Here is a 22,878-nt window from a genome sequence, read left to right on the forward strand (position 1 = left end):
TCCATGAACTATTGGGTAATATATGGATCTCAGCTCATCTTTTCAGATTTCCTTTGTAACGAAGACTTCAGTTCACTGAACAATCCAATTATTTCCCTTTATTTTTCAAAAATAAATTTATCCCCCCCCACACACCCCTTTCTTAAAACAGCTTTCCTTAAAGTAGACAAAGATCTATATCATAAACCTCTCTTTCGTCCTCCTAAGGAAAAGAGTTTACAGACTTAGCGAATGCATTGGATATTATAGAAACTCCATAAATATTTGTCAACAGGCTGATTTATACCGTCATGCGCCATATAACAATGATTCGGTCAATGACCACATATACAACAGTAGTCCCATAAGATTGGTACCATGTAGCATAGGCGTGTAGTAGGCTATACCATCTAGATTTGTGTAAGTACTCCATGATGTTCACACAATGATGAAATCATCTAACAATGCATTTCTCAGAATGTATCCACATCATTAAGCGATGTATGACTATATTTAACAATATTGTTAAAATTTCCATAAAGGTCACCAAATGTTTTGATTAAAGATCAAATGGAAAATTTCAGGCCCACTTCTAACATTTGCAGGGGTTAGGTGAAGACTACAAATGGAGACCCACATTCCACATGTCTAAATATTTAAAAGTTATATATCAAGTTAAACTATTAAATAAAATAGGGTCTCTTTCTCCAGTCTTGACAAATATACCTTCAACCACCTGGAGGAACAGGTATCAACTTAGAATGCTTAGACTCCTTGAAGTTCCACACCATAGTGTGGTGACATGGGAGGGCCAGCCCATACCCTTCTCATCCTATTCGCCCGTTGATGATTGACACCTTGAGAGGCCTTGTGCACCTCAAACCACTGCACCCTAGCCACCCCTCAGGCCTAAGGGTACACTGACAGGTTTTATCCTCCTCAAGACAGACTCAGGGAAAAGGCCCATGCAGGCCACGGAAGCAGGCTCTAAGCTGTTTGGGGGCAGGAAATTCCAGAGCATGGAAGTGGGCAAAGCGAGGGCTTAGGCGAGGCCCACCCGTTGACCCTCAGATCCTTCATCCTGTGGAGAAGTATGGCCAGAGCAGAGTTCTCTAATTCACAGCTCCCAAAACAGGGTCTCTCTTGCCTGGGACAAAGGCAATACCGGAGAATTTACCAAAATGGAGAATTTGCCAGATCAGTCTTGTTACTAGTTAGTATACCAGTTGAAAATAAATATGTAAAAAGATCATTAAGTAAGTAGTAAAAGCTGAAATTCCAATCTCTAATCACTTCAGTTCCCTCAAGATCTATAATCAAAGGGTCTAATATTTATCTGGATCTACCCTACAGACTAAATCTAGATTCTGTGCTCTCTTTAAAATTCATACACATTTACAGAATTCTATTCATACCAGAGGGAGTTAAGAAGACAACGAGGAGGAGAAGAGAGAGGGGAAGGGGGAGAACACCGAGTATCAAAGACAAGATGAGACATGCAGGTCTAAACGAAGACATTTCCCTTGTGTCTGTCACTTGTGTGGGGAAGCATATGACATCATGATTAGCCATCTGATCAAAGCTGCTAGACTCACAGCTTGCTCTCACTAATGCACAGAATCATGCAGTTCACTCATTGACCTCATAATGCCCCTATTCTAGCCACTGGGTTACCTGGTAAGTCAAGCTGAATCTTGTCAGCATTTAAGTTGAGACTTATGACAGCTCTCCCTACACCTCACCATAATTTGCTGGACTGCAGTTTCCACTTTACTAGCAAGGAAATCAATTTGTTAATTTGAAAAAAACTAATAAATAATTCTTATCACAATACATATACACATACTCCACAGGAAGGGAAGTATTTCAACTGGAAATCTTATTTATGTGTACTTACTGAGATTGTACCATTGTCTAGACCTATGGACAGTCTTCTTGTTTCCGGGTTAAAAGACATGCATGAACATGGAGCTGAAAGAAATGAACATGTTGATGAAATTAACAAAACGATGATTCTCATCGATTCAGGAGTGACTAACTAAAAGTGTGTGACTATTTTTTTCCCACTATTTCCTGCAAAACAGTGCATTTAACTCCCACTCACCAAAAAATAAAAACAGTAATTTTATAACCAACCCCTAGTTCTTCAGTTATCCTTTTAATGAATATAACAAATAAGATATTCTCAAACTGGACAAGTTCCAACAGACTTGGTCTCAGCTGTTCTGTCAATATCAAGCCTAAATTTGCCTGACTAATTAACAATATTTTGTGCTGTGTAATCCCTTCATCACCAATCTCTTCCACTCAAACTCCATCTTTAGTAGAAATGATCTATCCTTTCCGAACTAGGGAAACAAAAGATCTTACTACCCCTCCTCCCTTCCCACATACACATACACACACTAGTATAGAAATCTGTTTTTTGATTCAGAATTGATTTCGGGCATGTAGACTGTGAGAAGTCTTGTATTCTCAGCATTCAAGAGATATGCTGGAGGTTGTTGAATGAAAAAAGACTGAGGATTTGTCTCAATCTGAAGAGAACCAACTTGACACAGGGCCAGGCTCTACTGGAAAGAAATCATCAGGTGAGTCAGTTCACCCAGTCCTGGATGGGGCCTCCCTGTCTGCAAGAACCTGAGCCTGAGTTCACCTGTGACTGAGTAAATTTAGCATGCTTGGAAGCCACCTGTGGCCAAGAAGTGCTTGCTAAACAGTCACCTTCCGGGTCCCTGCCTTCTCTATGATTGCTTGTAAGAATAGGGGCCTTTTGACAATTTACCCTATGCTGAAATAGTCTTTCTACAGAGGCCAACACAATTTTTAAATTTCTGCCCCAGCTTCACAGTAGCCCTGTGGATCATGAACTACCCACCATCATAATCACAATCAGTATCAAGTATTTTTATTCTTACGTTTCAGTTATGATTAGATGTCTTACCCAAGGTCACACAGGAAAAAAAAGTTAGAGAAGGTTCAAAGACATAATTCAAATACAGTCCTATTTTCAAACAACCAACTTAGATTATCTTTAAACTATCAAAGAACTTGAAGTTCTACAAACAGAATCATTGCATAAACACATCATTTAGTAACATTTTTTCATTTTCTATAAAAGGGCCCTGAACAACAACAAAAAAAGACCTTCTGAACTGCATGAAGTATTTCCTTTTTTCTAACATTCAATCATGATATGATCAGAAAATGGACTCATACGAAAAACAATTTTCCCCCAAAACTTCCACCAGTATGCCAGAATATCTTCTCTTGGTTTGGCCACAAAATTAAGCTAGATTGCCATAAGTACACTGATGAAAAAAGCAGTCAAATGACATCTAATGCACTGCCCTAAGAAAGTCAGTCTTACTCACCCTTGGTCTACACTATGTTGACACAATTTCTACACAGATGCTAAGATGCCAGGTCTCATAATCCCTTAACATGTGTGCAGAATTAAAATCTAATGATTTCATGGAAAATTATCATGTGAGCTGAAAAAAGCAAAAGAAAAAATACATTGTGATTACAACCACATAAAGTAGATACACACATAAAAATATATATGGAAAAACTAAACAGTTCTTGTGTTCAACTAACAAGATTATTTCTATAACACTGTCTTTACTCTTATTATTTTGCTATTCTTGTTAAAAAGTTTAAATAGCTAATGATTTAAGATAAAAGTCTGAGCATATGAAAACTCGAGTGCAGCGCAAAAGGCTAGAGACTAGTCAAGAATACCCTTATCACTTAGCTGCCTCCTGACCATATTAAAAGTATTTTCTGTGTGATTCCCTCCAAACTTCATATCTGGTTATGTAATAGTTAGAAAATCCACTGATCTTTGAATGTGATTTAAAAGACGTTTTTTACAATATTGCACAGGTTACCCTTCAATCTACATTGCTATTTCTTTTCTTTTTTTTTCTTTTTAGGAAGATTAGCCTTGAGCTAACATCTGCTGCCAATTCTTTTTTTTTTTTTTTTTTTGCTGAGGAAGACTGGCCCTGAGCTAACATCTGTGCCCATCTTCCTCTACTTTATATGTGGGACGCCTGCCACAGCATGGCTTGACAAGTGGTGCCATGTGCATACCCAGGATCCGAACCGGCAAACCCCGGGCTACCAAAGCAGAACGTGCAAACTTAACCACTGCGCCACCAGGCTGGTCCCACATGGCTATTTCTTTATTCCTCACTTTTTCTCTCATTTACTAAATTTCCTATTATTCTTTCAATGAAAACTTAGAATGCTTACTATGTTCCAGGCATGTGATACAATGATATATAAAGTATTACAGCTGCCATTAATGAATTTATAGATTGTGACACCAACTATATATAGGAACTATAACACTTGTCCCCAGTGTCACCTCCTTATTTCATATCACTTTATGTTGATAGTAAGAATCACCACCAGAATTCAAAAGGAAAAGACCTTTCCTACAAAGGACCAGAAATTCTCTTGTTCTAGAACCACTATGGTTGAACCTAAGATGGTTCTAGACAGCGGAATGCCAGAGCTAGAGAGCATAATTAGCTCTTCAAAGAGGCATTATGGTAAAACCCTAAGCAAACCAGGAGGAGGGGGAAGACTTCTAGTAGGTGAGCCTTATGATGTTCCTCAAACCTGTTCCCAACTGTGACTCTCATAGGAATAGGCCCTGGGTTGGTTACCCATAGACCCTGCGGGGCCAAGGAGGCAGGGAGTGAATTGAAAAGAATATTAATGACCATCTTTGTTGTTACAGTAAATGTCTTTCCTTTTGAGGTTCGGGGGAAGTAGACAGATTGACACAGAGATTCTTCTAACCTTAACTCACCAGAAATTAACAAAAAAGCAACCTCTGAAAGCATAGTGCCATGGCCCATACAAAATGGGCTTCTATCCATGCAAGGAAATATCAAAGTGGCAAAACTGTTGGGGAAGGATAATAAGACAGTAAGTTAATAGTAATTCTGGCCAAATGGTAAAAGGAATCCTTTGGCAGGAAGAATAAAGGAGGAAACAAACAAAACATGATTTAAGAGAAATATGTGTAGCTGGGTTGCAAAAACGTGATGTTTCACAAGTAAGAATTCAGCTTTAAATGCTGTAAAACTAATAATTCACAAGTCAATAAAGAAATATTGGTCTCTCTGACAGCTGAAAGTTCAGGTTAGAGATGAAGCGGTTGAGAGACCATTCTATTCTTCCACCTTAAAACTACCTTCTCGAAAGGCTGCGTGAAGTGGCTGACCAGAACTATAAAATTACAACACAGCTCCCCTCGACTGGCTTCCTCTATCAAAACTGCATCCCTGATCTCTAGATGATATAAATACAGCAAGATACAAAACCTAAAGATATATTTATTCCCTTCACCTTTAACTCTTTCCCATGAGAAAGGATAACCACACCAAGTAAGCTTTGTGGGGTGAGCCCCGACTTGCCAAGGCCTCCCACATTATTACATTATACATAGTTTGCTTGAGACGGCTCCTACACAAACCCAATAAATGAAATTCAAGACCTTGTAAATGGTCTTGTTGATGTTATATCCTAGCTTTCTATTTTTTCTTCCCAACATTTTCATTAAAACCTGAAAAAAACCTGACCACAGTTTCTCAATAAAATAGTAAAAAAGTTCATTTTCCATACTATCTGATTAAAATTTTCCATCTCCCTTTTCTGTCTCAGACTCATGACAGTCAAAAGAAGTATATTTGGCAAAATTTTAGGAAGCAAGATAATGAAAGGCACAACTCAGAAAAGAAATTTGTGCTGGTCTATGGGTAATGGGAAATAATATTCTCTTACGTTAGTATCAGGACTTTAGACCTTGATGGCCTGTCAAAATTTTATTTTTAAAATTAAACACTTTCATACCACTGAGGTTTTGGTTTTTGTTTTAAATGAAATCTTTGTAGTTTCAGGCAAGCACTCACCTTAAAGTTTAGGAAAAACTAAAATAAAGAGAAGCCCCAGTCTGAGTGATTATATTAATGGCCATATAATTTGAAGGGGGAAAAGTTCAAGAGAGATGAGCCCCAAACAAAGGAACTCAAGAGACCAACCTCAACAGAGTCAATAATTAAGTGGATTAGAAGGAAACTGGCTACTTGTATTTCTAACACTTTTATCCCATAGGTATTCTTAAAAAAAATATTGCTCTTGCTTTTTAAAAAAATGTAGATGAGAGGAGGCATTCTCAAAATACTTCTATTTTGGGGAAAGTTTCCTTGTTTCTATTATCTACATCTATAACTCTTTCATTTTATGACTAGTTTATTTTCTGTTCTTTGCTGAATGGTTAAACTTTGCTCAAATAAACACCAGTTTCACTGAAGGTTAAGCTGTGGATTTCAATCACACTGACTGCTTTACAATGATAAAGGCATTATTTGGCAGGAGACACTAATCTTCATAAGATGTTCTGGTGGGAACTTTAAAACTAAATAAACAATGGTATTTCCATGAACCAAACTCCAGGTGTTAAAGGCATCCTGGTGAAGTTAAACGTAGGACCCCATGAAGAGGGCCTTGAACAGAGCCTTCAAGGAGCACTCCACCACCACAAGGCAAAGATTTAATTCATTTACTTCATGGACACTATTTTATTCAGCCCTATTTGTCACAAGATAATATTTATTAGGTTTACAATCTTTAACCCATGCTTTACTTTATTAAGAACACTTATATTTAGGACTTTAATTGCCTAACATTAAAAAGCATTTTTCATTTATTTAATGCATTCTACTAATCATTTTTTTTTTACTTCATCAACAAAACTACAATGAATTAGGAGTGGTCATTTTTGCTCCCAGACAACCTTTAAGTTACAACTACAAGTTTAACTAAGTATAATACATTTTAAAATACCCTGTCATATGAAAATCAAACAAGAGTATGCTAAGCAAATGCTGTAATTACTCAGATTAATTAGTATCTGTTATCTTTAGTTTAGATCATCTGTTTTCCTTCATTTCTGTTAAAAATCAGAAGTTTCTTTGGTACCTTTTCTTACTAGTAAATACAGAAGCAAAAGATCAGATTACGTTACTATTTTTGAAAATGTAAAGAATAAAAACAATGAGTTGTTTTTACAATGGTTCCATAGTATAATCAATACCAAAAAGAAGCCAACAAAGGAGCAACACACTTCACAACTAGCAACAAGGAGTTATTTGAAATAAGGTATAAATTAAAACAGTAAGATAAGCATTTCCCACTTATACACATATCCCCCAGGCTGCCAAGAAATTTTCTCAACTGAGTTAAACATGTCTAAAGTCACCAAAACAATCACTGCCTTATGAAAACAGAACTGCCAAATTCATTATTTTTAAACATCTATCTATCACTAATCTATTCACATGAATTTTCCCCTGAACTCCAATAAACCCAGGAGAAGAGGTGAGAGCCACGAACCAGCTCCATCCACAGTCCTAAACTACTGAAGGGTCTCCTTTGACCTCAACAATGGGAAAATTAACACTTGCAATCACATACAAAATAACTCATTTCCATCCCACATATAAAGCATATGAACATATCAATCATTTTAATTTTCTAAATCCTCAATATCAAGTTATCTGTTGCGGTAAGATGACAGTCCCCAAAAATGAAAACAAGGAAACCAATCCAGCCACAACCTCAGAAACTAGCCAATCTTTCCTACTCCCTATGAGTTAAGACCAGCAATGACAGCATATATTGCTAAACACCAAGAACCTGAGAGTATTTTACAAATACTTACTTAATGTACCTCATAACAAAAACATTTCTGCAAATTTTTTTTTTTTTAAGAGTGTGGATGCTGAAGTTCTGGTTCTTATTCTGTTTTGTTTTAAAGATTTTATTTTTCCTTTTTCTCTCAAAGCCCTCCGGGTACATAGTTGTGTATTTTTAGCTGTGGGTCCTTCTAGCTGTGACATGTGGGACGCCGCCTCAGCATGGCTTGACGAGGAGTGCCATGTCTGCGCCCAGGATTCGAACCAGCGAAACCCTGGGCCACCGAAGCAGAGCGCGGGAACTTAACCACTCGGCCATGGGGCTGGGCCCCATTTCTGCAAATTTGAGGTCAAAGAAAATGAAGAGTTTATCTGTCAGGCTTCAGAGCAGGGAAAACGTAAAGGACTTGCCCGAAGAGACTCAGCAAATTGGCAGCAAAAATGAAAACTGAATTCCAGTTTCCCACCCAGGCACAGGTTCTAACCTATAATTTTGAGAACTCCAATCTTAAACAATGCATATTTTTGGGTGAATTTAAGGTAAAGAGTACGATTATGTTCAAATTTCATCGCTCTATTTGTCTTAACTAAGAGACTTCATTTAATGCATTCTCTACCTCATTTCACAAAGAATTTGAAATGGCTTAAAAAGCAGATACAATAAAACTGAACAATAGAAATAAGCAAAAAGTCATGACTAAGGAAAATATACATAAGAACAGAAAGAAAATGAGAATAAAGATCTGCTGGGAAATGTCATAGGTACCATATTTCATATTATCCATAAGGACAAAGTCCTAGGTCTTTAGAGCTATTCTCCCAACCTTTTTCACTTCAAGATAAATACAGAAAATTAGATTTGAACAGTCACTAGAGTAAACGGAAGAGATTGCTAGGGCCCAGATGACTGGGTCCCCGACCAGGTAAGGGGATCAGTTCCCAGGGCCTGTAATCCATTTGGATCATGTTAGTATGCTGTAGCACAAAGGTTGGGAAGTTCTGCCTTAGAGAAAGCCAAGGGTTTCTAGCCCTCAGATCTAAAAACTATTCCCCCTTAGTGCTTCTTCCAAGGGGCACTGAGCATTATGGTAGACAATTACTTCAAAGCCAGCCATAAGGCATTTCCTATATGTACACATCAGTATGAGCTGAGAGCACAACGACCGAAGGCATTTCTGCAGAGGGCTAACACAAAGCGGGAAAACTCAGAATACAGATGAATAACTGGACCGCACATCCTTCATGCTGCCCTCCATAAATAGCCTTTCTCTCAACCAGGCTTTTGATAAAAACTGGGAAGCAGACAGTCTAAAATTATGTTTTTCATTGAGAACTAGAGTTGCTATACTTTAAAAGTTAGCAAAGCAAATAGTAAAGTGGCCACACGTGTGAAAACTGAGGCACCCAATCACAACTTCAGACTGGGCAAATGCCATCCCACAAGGCCAAGGCAGAGAGCTGGAAATAGGACAAAACAGGTCATTTTATTACTATGTTAGGTGCACCTTTTACTTGTAATTATCTCTAAAAAACTGTCTCCTGTTTTGCTTTAAGGACAAATTCATAAACACTTAGAGCCAAAGTAAACTCCACCTGCCTGTCTTGGCAACAAGAGAACCCACAGAGGTTTTCCAATTGTCCAACACACCCTCAGTCCTGAGGCTCCGGCCCTCTTAGCCTCGGATTCACTACATCTTTGGCAGCCATGTTGTTTTACCTATTCTCCATACTCACAGAGAAAAGTTGGCAATAAAGGCCTAGACACGATACCCAATACTTTAATAGAGTAAGAAAAATCTCAAACACCTGCCACCCTGGCTCCTGCTTGAGCTCTCTGCTCCATTCCTTTGTCTGATCCCAGGAATGGCAAACCTAGTTGGTAAAGTAAATCTAAAATAACTCAACCATGAAAATAGGAATGCCTGTGCTTTTCATGTTTTTTTTTTTCTCTGTAATGTAATGCAAATGTGGTGGTTGAAATAGTATCAGTTAGAAGCCTGGAACAAATAATCACATTTATGGCTACAACTGAAACCTCAACTCTGTACTCTCAGAAAGGCCCCTCTCTGGTTTCCAAGCTCAGGCAGGTCCCAGTTGCAGAGGTTGTAACTTGATCTTGTCACAGGCAATAAGCAGCCACTACGTGAGATAGGTCAAGAGGGAATTAAGTTTTTAAAAGAATATTTGATAAGAAAATGCTCTTATTTCTCACTCATCCATAAAAACCAGCTTAATAGGGAACTAAAAAACAAGTTACCAGCCACCGCAAATTTTCTATAGACAGCAGGGGTTTTAAATGGACCTTCCTCTGGGAGCCTCTGTGACCATGTTCCCATTACGCCTATTTCTCATGTTCTAACACTCCCCATGCATCATGGGTGGTACTTATTTTAGGTCTGTCTTCCTCACCAGGCTGTACACAACATGAAGACAGAAATCACCTCCCGTATTTAACCAGTATATCCTTAGTACATTGCACAGTGTTTGATACAGAAGAAATATTTAAAATTTGTTGAGTTGTTGAAGGAAATTAAAGAAAACAGGATGAATATTTCTTTCTGCTTTTCCTCTTTACTTGCCCTCACTTTTCCCAGACTATTTTCAGCTCAACACCACAGTGGCACCAATAGGGACGTGGCTCAGTTCTTTCTCTTTAAAGATACAGAGATCCAGGAGAAACTGAACAGAGAGGAATCAGGAGGTGTACACTCCGGGCTAGGCTGAGTTAGACACTTGCAGCCATCAGTAACAGAAACCCACCGGAGTGAACTTCAGCACCGATGGGCATATCCAGTAAGGGGGGTATCTCTTGAACTCAAAGGCAGGAGCAGAGCCAGGCTTCTGGGTGTCAGAAGGAAGAGGAGGAAAATGTTCAGGAATCATTTGCTCAGACTTCTCTCCCTCTGGAGCCAAGTGGTCCTTCCTCCCTGATTCACAGTTCTTTTAAGCAGATCCGCTTTCACTGTTGCTTTACGCACTCAAATGCCTTCCAGCTGTAGGGTTTACATGTTCCCAATTCAAGGGACCAGCTGAGCATTTCCTACTCCAAATTCTACATTCCTGGGAAAATCAGATTGGCTCAGAGGCAAACAGCCTTAACCAGGCAAGTCTGGTTTCTCCGGGCTCCCTCCTAGAGGGGAAGTGGGAGCTTTCTCAGAAAAGACAGGGTATAAGGACACCCCCCAAAGCAGCGGCTGTGTTTCTGATCATGATGTGTCAGCTTCTCATCTCTCTCTTGTCTGCCACTCCCCCAAGCTCGCACAGCCTTATCACACTGTTCCTTTCAGGCTCACTCCCAGCCTTCAAACTTAGCCTTCACTATTCATTCTTTCTCATCTAATGCCTCCCACTCACTTAACCTCCACTAAACTTTAAATTCTTTTCAATGTTACAGAAAATTACTATCCTACCCAGAACATGACAATTACTATATTAAAAAGTATTTAATGGACAAAATAAACAAGCCATATATTACATGTATATTTTCTTTGCTTTTTCTAGATTTGGAATACTACTTATTATACACCACTATAAACACACAATACGGTCATATCTGCCTTGTGGTGTCCATATTATAGCCTCCAGATATACTGTACCTTTTCACTTATTTTGTAACTAAAACCACATAACAGTTATTTAAGGATAACACCAAGTAAACTCTTAACAAAACACCTTTCAATAGAAAGTACTGCAAAACAGCTCCTCGGAAACTCAAATCTATTTCAGGTTATCTAACCGACCGAAAATGTAGCTTATTTCCTCATGCAATAAGACTCTGCTGTTCTCAAGTTAAACAAAACTTAAATTCTTGCTCAGAGAGCAGTCGCCATATCATTTGAATGCATGATTCCTAAGACCATAAAAGCCAATTTCTGACCAAATATGAAGAACATAGCCTTTTGTTTTTTACCTCTCCATGGTGGTGGCGCAATCCAACAATGAAAGATTATGGAAATCATCTTGACTTATGCGCCTTGTTCATCTGCAAATTCTGGCACCCAGCTCAACGGCCTATACATAATAGGTGCACAGTAAACGTTTCATTGACCCGAATGTGTACTTATATCCATGTATTTACAAATCAACACTATATATGCATGAGGCTTTACATGTGTTCATACAAGCACGAGTAAATAGATCAGCATGTTGCCTATAATGCCACAAGACAATTTTTTCAAACTTTAAAGTACATTCAAATCACCTAGGGATCTTACTAAAATGCAGATTCTGATTCAGTAGATCTGGGGTAGAACCCAATATTTGCATTTCTACTAAGTTCTTGGGTGTCTCTGATGCTGCTGGTCCACAGAAGACATTTTAATAGCAAAGTAATTTCGTTTTTACTCCTTTTAGTAGAAGGCCATCGGCAAAGTATGCAAATAATTAGAGGGTCCTCCTTCTCAAAGCTGTGTTCAGTCATTAAGAAAATGGATGATAAGGTTCTCAGGGAAGCTCATGTTTATTATTGGATTCAAGTCTTCAGTAAGTATATATTTATTGAGCACCAAAGTCAGGTGCAGGAGCTATGGCAGACTTTAGTCATTCTTGCCTACAGTTTAATAAACAATGAAAATGCAACTAGAGGCTTTTCTGTATTCTCAGTGATATTCAAATAAAAAGAACATTAGAGAAGACACCAAAATGTATATGCGGAAGGAGAGGAGTAAACAATTGCTTAGGACCCTGTGTCTTCATGAGGTTCCCATTAATGTTCATCTCAAGAAGATTCCTTGCCCACTATCCTCAAGCCCTCATCATTCTGCCCAGGTCTGCCTCTCCTCCATCTTCACAGTTATGGGAGTGACAGGTCTCTGGGGTCAACTTTAACTTGCTGGACTACAGACTTTCCCCACATCTTCCAGCTAGATATTGCATCAGGTTTGATGAAAAAGCAAGACCATAGGTAAGACTAGTTATACCACTTAAAAATCAGGAAAAACATCAATCAGAGAATTCCCTTCTCTTTCCATTTACCTAAGCCCTCATCATTGCCACAGCTTAAAAAGAAAGTTCACTGAGGGCCCTTGCTGTATAATGGTGTCTACTGGAGACACAATAAGTAAGGGGAGAGTAAGTACTCAGAATTACAAGAAGTTCCTTCTTCCTTAACATAAGGGAGAATACTTGGTTCAGCTTCGGGGTTATCTATTTACCACAAAATTCTAAAGACATGCAAAACTCAAAGATAATTTGAAAATCACAGAAAACCATTACATCCTTAATAATTCATTTGTTCATAAACAGGCAAAATTGCTGTTTAAGTTATAACAGTATTCTTTTGCCAGAGGCTTAAACCTTATCAGAGCCACAATGTGCATGAATTTCTCTGAGCTATTCACTGCGGCAATATTTCTCAAACTGGGAAACTTGTATCAGGGAAGAGGTGCGCGCTGCAGCAAGCCAGGGGACCTGAGCCCAAACAACAAACCTGAGGGATTTTTCTAGGGTGTCAATTTTAATTAAGATTTGAAGGAAGGAGAGTAAGGGAAATGTTTAATAATATAACTTATAATGAATTTAAATAATTATTTTATACTTAAGTAAACATGGAATAGGATGCCCAAACTTCATTAATTTTAAAGATAAAAGAGCAGACTAAAAAGAAATTTCCTATTTTCGGGAGCCAGCTCTTCTCCTGCTGCAGGAGAACTTTTGCCAGTATAAGAGTCTAAAAATCAGTCATAACATTTTTTAAAAACTATATTTCAAAGATTCGCTACTTATCAGTGCAAGGATGTATTTCTCACATAAAATCTTAGGGAAATGAGATTGACTTCTTTTTTTTTTTTTTTTGAGGAAGATTGTCCCTGAGCTAACATCTGTGCTAGTCTTCCTCTATCTTCTATGTGGGACCCTGCTACAGCATGGCTTGATGAGCAGTGTGTAGGTCCATGCCCAGGATCTGAACCTGTGAACTCCAGGCCACTGAAGCAGAGCATGCAAACTTAACCACTACACCACCAGGCTGGCCCCAGGATTGACTTCTAATTAGAAAGTTTCAATCCTAAGCAAATCCTTTTGAGAATTGAATGTTCAATGCTGAATGTCTTGAATTTGAATAAATAACAATAATGCAAGAACAAATTTACTTCACAAATGTAATCAACGGACAAAATTTTGAGTTGTTTAAGGAAGTACTTGACAAAAAAGTTAAAAAAAAACAAGAGAGAGAGAGATGGCTGTAATCAGAGAGCTTATGTCCTTCTTCCATTAATCTTATTCAGAAATTATGAATATATAGTCAATTTCAGACCAATTTTCTTATTTTACATACTGAGAGCTAAAATGATTTAATATGGCACTTTCCATTAGAATGGTAATCCTAACCCTCAGGCATCGCTACTCAAGAAGAAGACACAGAGAAGGCAATCTTGGAAAGAAGGGGAGTTGGAGTCCATGTCTGATTTTTAAAGACAGAGATCCAGATACTTACAAGGCATTGCATGGTATATGCTTGGCCAATATTGTCCACTGTCTCTCTTTAACCATACACGAACTGTCCTGCAACAGAAAGAAAGGTGTGTGTTAAATCATAGTAATTTTAGTCATGGGAAAATGTTAATAGAAAGAAACCAAACCTCCTAATGATATATGTATTTAGTTTATATATAACATATCTTAATCATATACTATATATATCTCAACTATATATATACTATATATATTCATGCATATCACTTATGTTCTCTAAAGATCCTATGTTCCTTAAATTTAAGGTTTGTATACATTTAGAATTACTATGAGTTTTTAAATATTATCCTCATTATGTCTATATACATGGTGGAACAGAGATAATATTTGAAAATTATAATTTTTGTTGTTATTTTGCCTTTCCAAGTACACGACTTTGCCCTAGTCTGCTAGAAGCATTCATCTGCCTGGGGAGTTATTTGGTTTTCCTAGTAAAGGAAGTGTGAAGAGATAAAATGAAGCAATATGCAGCATCTGACATGCACAGAAGGATTACATACTAAGTCCATCGTTTTACAGGCTAGGCCATTGTCTTGAGAGAGCGTTTTCACAAACGTGGTCTGGCAATGGTAAGCTCTGAGACTCAGATTTCCTGAGCTAGAGGGTTGGCCATGGGGCCCACCATGGAACAGGTAACCCTGCAGTAAAGGTTATAAGTGAAGTTCTAGGCCAGACAGAGACATGGCAGATACCCAGGAGAGCTCAGAGAAGAGGAGCCAAAGAGAGAATAAACTAGTCCAGGAGCACCACCAAGTTCTTATCAACCAGAAAGGCCCCACTATGAGTTACACGAGCCATGACATCATCTGCACATGCCAGCAAGGAAAACACAACCAGGAGGTTACAGGACATGGCCCCAGAGACCAGAGAAGTAGTAGACATCAAACCAAGGGGAATGAGCAGTTCTCCACTGCTAAGAGATCACATATGCCACATCTCTCACGCCACATGCTCAAACCATCCCAGGATAAAAAGCAGACAAAGAGTGAGCATTTTTATCTCAAAGAGAGTTCGACACTACCTAAACAGACTATTTAACTCACCATACTAGACTAAGTTTTAAATTGTATTAAATTTTTTCCCTGAGCTACTCAGTGGGTCTCCCACATGGAGTAGTAGGAAAACGACTAAATTAACTACAGACAAAATAAAGAAATGCCATTTTTCTCTGCACAGCCACAAGATAGAATGTACTGATACACAGTGACACCACCACATATACAGGCAAAATTCCATCTTTTTGGTCAACTATCCTAATTTGTGAGATGGACAGGCATAATGGTAAATAATTCGTAAGAAGTAATTTGATACAGGTCCTATTTATACACACATCAGCCTTCACCTAAACAAATTCTTTTACAATATATGCCTAAACAAATTCTTTTACAATAGTATAATACTTTAATATGGAGATTATTATCTCAACAAGAATAAATAAGGAGTGATATCACAGAAAACGGCAGAGTAGAGCAGGAATCAGTCCCTATACCAAATCAATTACTGAGCTGGCAAGAACTGTTAGAACCACTATTTCAGAACTCTAAAGTCTAGCTGGACACTTGCAGCATCCACGGGAATGCTTAGATGAAGAAAGAAGCTGGTATATGTCAGTAAATTTCACACTTTGCTGGCAGCTACCACTATGCATGCCTCATCCTCGTAGCAGGCAGCTATAGGGACAGTGGCCCATGTTCATGGAGTAGCTTGCTGGTACAATGGTGAGAACCTCATCCTCCAAAATTTGGGGATGTGTGTTTTGATTTGCTTGGCAGTTCACTGAGAGACTAGCAAAAAGACTGGCCATTGTTTCAATCCCCTAGGGCTGAAGGGATTCCATGGAAATATCTGTCAAAAGAATTTAAACAGACAAAAGACCTTTTTTTCCTTTATTAAATTCAGACATTAAAAGAAATCACTGATTGGGGTGAGCCCAGTTGCACAGTGGTTAAGTTCACACGTTCCGCTTTGGGGGCCCGGGGTTTGGCAGTTCGGATCCCAGGTGCAGACCTATGTACCGCTTATCAAGCCATGCTGCGGCAGGTGTCCCATATATAATGTAGAGGAAGATGGGCATGGATGTTAGCTCAGGGCCAATCTTCCTCAGCAAAAAGAGGAAGATCAGTGGCAGATGTTAGCTCAGGGCTCATCTTCCTCAAAAAAAAACCCAAAACAAAACAAAAACAAGTCACTGGTGATCTCAAGAGATAACAGAACAGAGACTTCAGTGATCACATACAACAAGGAATAGAGCCTTTACAAAAATAGTTTGGAAAAGTCACTAAACAGGCAACTGCAGAATTCAACAAGTAACAGCAGCAGCCACTGGAGAGGAGAGAGAATGATTTTCAGGGTGACTGCATTATAATATTTAGAATATCCAGATTTCAACAAAAACTTAGAAAGTATGCAAAGAAACAGGAAATGGCCCATTCATAGGAAAAAAAGAAAATGCCAGAAACTGCCAATGAAGAAGTCCAAATACAATTTGCCTTACTAAACAAAGGCTTTAAATTAACTGTCTAAATATGCTCCAAGAGGGGGCTGGTCCAGTGGCATAGTGGTTAAGTTTGCATGCTCTGCTTCAGTGGCCTGGGGTTTAAAGGTTGGGATGCTGGGAATGGACCTAGCACTGCTTGTCAAGCCATGCTGTGGCAGCATCCCACATAACACAAAGGAAGATTGGCACAGATGTTAGCTCAGTGACAAGCTTCCCTCAGCAAAAAGAGGAAGATTGGCAACATGTGTTAGCTCAGGGCCAACCTTCCTCACAAAAAAGATAAATAAATAAAAGCTAAGTAAATAAATAACTAAATATGTTCTAAGAGCTGAAGGGAAACACAGACAACGAACTAAAGGAAATGAGGACAAGGATGTATGTACAGGTAGGGAATATGAATAAAGAGACAAAAATGATAAAAGGGAATCAAATAGAAATTCTACAGCTGAAAAGTACAACTGCCGAAATAAAAAATTCATTAGAGAGCTTCCATAGCAGATTAGAGAAGACAGAAGAATCAGCAAACTTCAAGACAGGACAACTGAAATTACCCAGTCTGAGGAGAAGAAAGAAAAAAGAATGAAGAAAAATAAACAGAGCCTAAGGAATCTATGGGACACCATTAAATGTACCAACATATATATTATGAGAAAGAGAAGACACAGAGAAAGAGGCAGAAAAATATTCGAAGAAAAATGGCTGAAAACTTTCCAAATTTGATGACAGGTATAAATCTATACATCCAAGAAACTCAATGAACTCCAAGAAGGATGAACTCAAAGAGATCCTCAAGAAACACATAATAATCAAACCATTGAAAGCCAAACAGAAAATCCTGAACGCAGCAAATTTTTCATCAGAAGCCTTGGAGGCTAGAAGGCAGTGAGATGATAATGTGCTAAAAGAAAAACACTGTCAACGAAGAATTCTATATCTGGTTAAACTATTCACCAAAACTTCCATATCTGGCTGAACTATTCTTCAAAAGTGAAGGAGAAATTAAGACATTTCTAGATAAACAAAAGCTAAGGAACTTTATTACTAGCAAATCTTCTCCAAAAGAAATGCTAAAAAGAATTGTTCAGGCAGAAACAAAAGGACAGTACTTGAAGCCATACAAAAAAATTAAGATCATTGTAAAGGAACTACATAGGTAAATATAAAAGCTAGTATTACTGTATATTTTGTCTGTAATGTCTCTTTTGCTTCCTATATGAATTAAAAGACATGCATAAATCAAGAATTTTAAGCCTATGTTAATACGCACACAATGTGTAAGGGTGTGATTTATGACAATAACAACAAAAGGGCCGGGACAGAGGTAAATAGGAACAGAGTTAATGTATGCTATTGAAACTAAGTTGGTATCAAGTCAAACTAGATTGCTACAAATTTAGGATGTTAAAAATCCCCTTGGTAAGCACTAAGAAAATAAAAATTATACAGCAAAGAAAAGAATCAAAATAGTACACAAAAAAATCAAACATAGAAGGAGTTAGTGGGGGAGTTGAGGAACAAAAAGGATATGACATACAAAAAAAAAAAAGCAAAATGGTCCTTCCTTACTTATAAGGAAGTCCTTCCTTATCAGTAATTACTTTAAAGGTAATTCAATTACATTTAATCTATTTACATTTAAAGTAATTTACATTACATTACTTTAAATGTAAATAGATTAAACTCACAAATTAAAAGACAGGTAGTGGCAGAATGGATTAAAAAAACATGTTTCAAATTTATGCTACTTAAAAGAGACGCTCTTTAGACCCTCAAACACACATAGGTTGAAAGTGAAAGGATGGAAAAAAGATATTCCAAGAAATAGTAACCAAAAGAGAGCTGGGGTAGCTATAGCAGTAACAGACAAAATTGATTTTTAAGTCAAAAGTTTTGCAAGAGACAAAGAAGGACATTATGTATTGACAAAAGGGCCAGTTCATCAAGAAGATATAACAATTATAAATATATATGCATCAAATAACAGATCCCCACAAGACATATCAAGTAAACACTGACAGAGTTGAATGGAGAAAAGTTCTACAATAATAGTTGGAGACTTCAATCACTATCTTCAATAATAGATAGAACATCTATACAGAAGATCAAAAAGAAAACAGAGGACTTGAACACTATATACTAGCTAGACCTAAGAGATATCTAGAGAACACTCTAGTCAACAGCAGAATACACTTTCTTCTGAAGTGCACATGGAACATTCTCAAGATAGATCATATGTTAGGCCATAAAACAATTCTCAACATATTTTAATAGATTGAAATCATACAAAGTATCTTCTCCAACCACAATGAAATGAAACTAAAACCAGTAACAGAAGAAAAACTGGAAAAATCACAAGTATGTGGAAATTAAACAACATAACCTTACAACCAATGGGTCAAAGAAGAAATCACTAGGAAAATAAGAAAATACTTTGAGATGAGTGAAAATAAAAATACAACATACCAAAGTTTATGAGGGGCAGTGAAAGCAGTTCTCAGAGGAAAATCTACAGCTGTAAATACTTACATTAAAACAGAATAAAAATCAACATCTTAACTTTACAGTTTATGGAACCGGGAAAAGATGAGCACACTAAACCCAAAGCCAGTGGAAGGAAGGAAATAATAAAGATTTGAAGAGAGAAAAACAAAATAGAGAATAGAAAACCAATAGAATCAGTGAAACCAAAAGTTGGTTCTGTGGAAAAAATCACCAAGATTAACAAACCTTTAGCTAAACTGATTACAAAAAACAAAGAGAGGATGAAATAATTAAAATCAGAAATGAAAGTGGAAACATTATTACCTATCTTAAAGAAACTGAAAGGATTATAAGAGAATACTATGAACAACTGTATGCCAGCAAATTTGATAATCTAGATTAAATGGAACAATCTTCAGAAACATACAATCTATCAAGGCTGACTCAAAAAGAAATAGATAATCTCAACAGACTTACAACAAGTAAAGAGATTGAATCAGTAATCAAAGACCTCCTCAAAAATAATAGTACAGGGCCAGGAGGCTTCACTGAATTCCATTAAACATTTAAAGAAGAAAGAACAGGGGCTGGCCCTGTGGCGCTGTGGTTGAGTTTGGTGCATTCCACTTCAGTGGTCCAGGTTCATAGGTTCAGATCCCAGGCTTGGACCTAAATCACTCATCAGCCACACTGTGGCAGGGACCCACATACAAAGTAAAGGAAGACTAGCACAGATGTTAGCGCAGGGCTAATCTTTCTCAGAAAAAAAAAAAAAAAAGAATGAGCAACAATCTAATTTAACCTTTCAAAAAACAGAAAAGGGACTATTTCCTAACATATTTTTGAGGCTAGCATATCTGACACCAAAGTCAGACAACGATACCACAAGACAATTATAGACCCATACCCCTTATGAATATAGATGAAAAAAATCCTCAAGAAAATTCTAGCAAACCAAATCCAACAGCACACTAAAAGGATTACACACCATGACCAAGTGGAATTTGTCACAGGAATGCAAGGGTGCTTCAACATAAGAAAATCAATCAATGTAATACAACACATCAATAGAATGAAGGGGAAAAAAGACATGATTATCTCAATAAACACAGAAAAACATTTGACAAAATTCAACAACCTTTCATGATAAACAGCACTCAGCAAACTAGGAATAGAGGGAAATTTTCTTAACCAGATAAAAGATATTCTTAAAAAACTCACAGTTAACATTATACTCAATGGTAAAAGACTGAAGCTTTACTCCTAAAATCAAGTACAAGACAGGATGCTCACTTTCACACTGCTACTCAACATTACTGGAAGTCCTCGACAGAGTAATTAGGCAAATAGAAGAAATAAAGGGCATCCAACTTGGAAAAGAAGTAAAATGATCTCTATTTGCAGATAACATGATTCTAAACATAGAAAATCCCAAAGAATCCACAAAAACACTACTACACCTAACATTCAAATCAAGCAAAATCTCAAGGGACAAGACCAACATACAAAAATCAGTTGTGTAGAAACACAACTATGATACACCAGCTATGAACAATGTGAAAAGGAAAGTAAGAAAACAACTCCATATATAATAGTATCCAAAAGAATAAAACATATAGGAATAAATTCAACCAAGGGAAGTGAGAGACTTATACACTGACAACTACAAAATATTGGGAAAGAAATTAAAGAAGACACAAATAAATGGAAAGACATCACACGTTCATCAATTGGAAGACAACATCAAGACGACAACACTCCTGAACGCGAACCACAGATTCAATGTAATCTCTATCAAAATTCCAATGGCCTGGGGGCTGGCCCCGTGGCCGAGTGGTTAAGTTTGCGCGCTCTGCTGCAGGCGGCCCAGTGTTTCGTTGGTTCGGATCCTGGGTGCGGACATGGCACTGCTCATCAAACCACGCTGAGGCAGCGTCCCACATGCCACAACTAGAAGGACCCACAACGAAGAATATACAACTATGTACTGGGGTCTTTGGGGAGAAAAAGAAAAAAGAATAAAAATCTTTAAAAAAAAAAAAATCCAATGGCCTTCGTTGCAGAAATGGAAATATCAATCTTCAAATTCAGATGGAATTGCAAAGGGCCCCAAATAGCCACAAACAATATGGAAAAGAAAAACAAAGCTGGAAGACTCCCACTTTCTTATTTCAAAACGTACTACAAAGCTACAGTAATCCCAACAGTATAGTACCAGCATAATGACAAACATGAGGATCAATAAAGGAGAGTTGGGAGTCCAGGGACAGGTCCAAACATTTATGGCCAATAAATTTTTGACAAGGGTGCCAGGACACTTCAATGGGAAAAGAATAGTATCTTTAATAAATGGTGCTGGGACAACTGGATAATTACATACAGAGGAATAAACCTGGACCCCAACCTCACTTCATATACAAAAATTAACTCAGAATGAATCAATGACCTAATTATTACAGCTAAAATGATAAAACTAGTGGAGGAGAATATAGGGGTAAATCTTCACAACCTCGATTCAGCAATGACTTCTTGGCTTTGACACCGAAGCACAAGCACAAAAGAAAAAATAAACTGGACTCCAAGAAAACTAAAAATTTTTGAGGGGCCAGCCCAGTGGTGCAGCAGTTAAGTTCGCATGTTCTGCTTTGGCAGCCCAGGGTTCGCTGGTTCAGATCCCAGGTGCAGACCTACGCACTGCTTGTCAAGCCATATTGTAGTAGGTGTCCCACATATAAAGTAGAGAAAGATGGGCATGGATGTTAGCTCAGGGCCAGTCTTCCTCAGCAAAAAAGAGGAGGATTGGAGGCAGATGTTTGCTCAGGGCTAATCTTCCTCAAAAAAAAAAAACCTAAAAACTTTTGTGCAACAAGGAACATCATCAAGAGAGTGAGAGGACAAGCTACAGAATGGGAGAAAATGTTTGCAAATTATATCCAATGGGGTTTTAGTGCCCACACCACATAAGGAACTCTTGCAACTCAACACATAAGGACAACCCTCCTAAAGGGTGGGCAGACTTGAGTGGACATTTCTCCAAAGATAAACAAATGGCCAACAAGCACATGAAAAGATGTTCAGCGTCACTGATCCATAAGGAAATGCAAATCAAAACCACAAAGAGATACCATTTCAAACTCACTAGGAAGGATATAATAACAATTTTTTTAAAAAGGAAACTAACATGTTACAGAGGCTGTAGAGAAATAGGACACCTTGTATGTTGCTGGTAGGAATGTAAAAGGTGCAGCCTCTATTGAAAATAGTTTGGTAGTTCCTCAAACAGTTAAACAGAATACTATAGGACCCACCAATTTCACCCCTAGGTATATATCCAAAAGAACTGAAAACCAGTATTCAAACAGATACGTGTTCATGTATGTTCGTAGCAGCACAATTCACAATAGCCAAAAGGTGGAAACAATCCAAATGTCTATCAGCAGACGAATGGATAAACAAATTGTGGTATTATATGCATAATGGAATATTATTCAGCCATCAAAAGGAACAAAGTACTGATGGGTAATAGAATGCTCTTCTGGAATGATGAGAAGGTTTTGAAACTAGAGAGAGGTGGTGGTTGCATAACACTGAGAATGCACTAAATGCCACTGAATTGTACACTTCAAAGTGGCTAATTGTATGTTATGTGAATTTCACCACAATAAAAATAAAAAAAGAAGAAGAATTAATACAAACTTTGCCTGGAGATGAGGCAATCATCTGTGATGATGAGAT

The 22,878-nt window shown here is 37.7% G+C and overlaps 1 protein-coding gene across 1 annotated transcript in view; it reads right to left on the reverse strand.

Moving 5' to 3' along the window:
* The window catches only part of WDFY2 (WD repeat and FYVE domain containing 2), a 183,228-nt gene that overhangs the window by 93,025 nt on the left and 67,325 nt on the right, over positions 1-22,878 (reverse strand). The window contains exons 2-3 of the mRNA XM_070578133.1: positions 14,128-14,195; positions 1,877-1,950 (exon numbers count right to left, since the gene is read on the reverse strand). Of these exons, the coding sequence (XP_070434234.1) occupies positions 1,877-1,950; positions 14,128-14,195 (142 nt within the window). The remainder of the gene's footprint in view (positions 1-1,876; positions 1,951-14,127; positions 14,196-22,878) is intronic.

The sequence above is a fragment of the Equus przewalskii genome, chromosome 16 (assembly GCF_037783145.1).
Source record: "Equus przewalskii isolate Varuska chromosome 16, EquPr2, whole genome shotgun sequence".
Classification (NCBI taxonomy): Eukaryota; Metazoa; Chordata; class Mammalia; order Perissodactyla; family Equidae; genus Equus; species Equus przewalskii.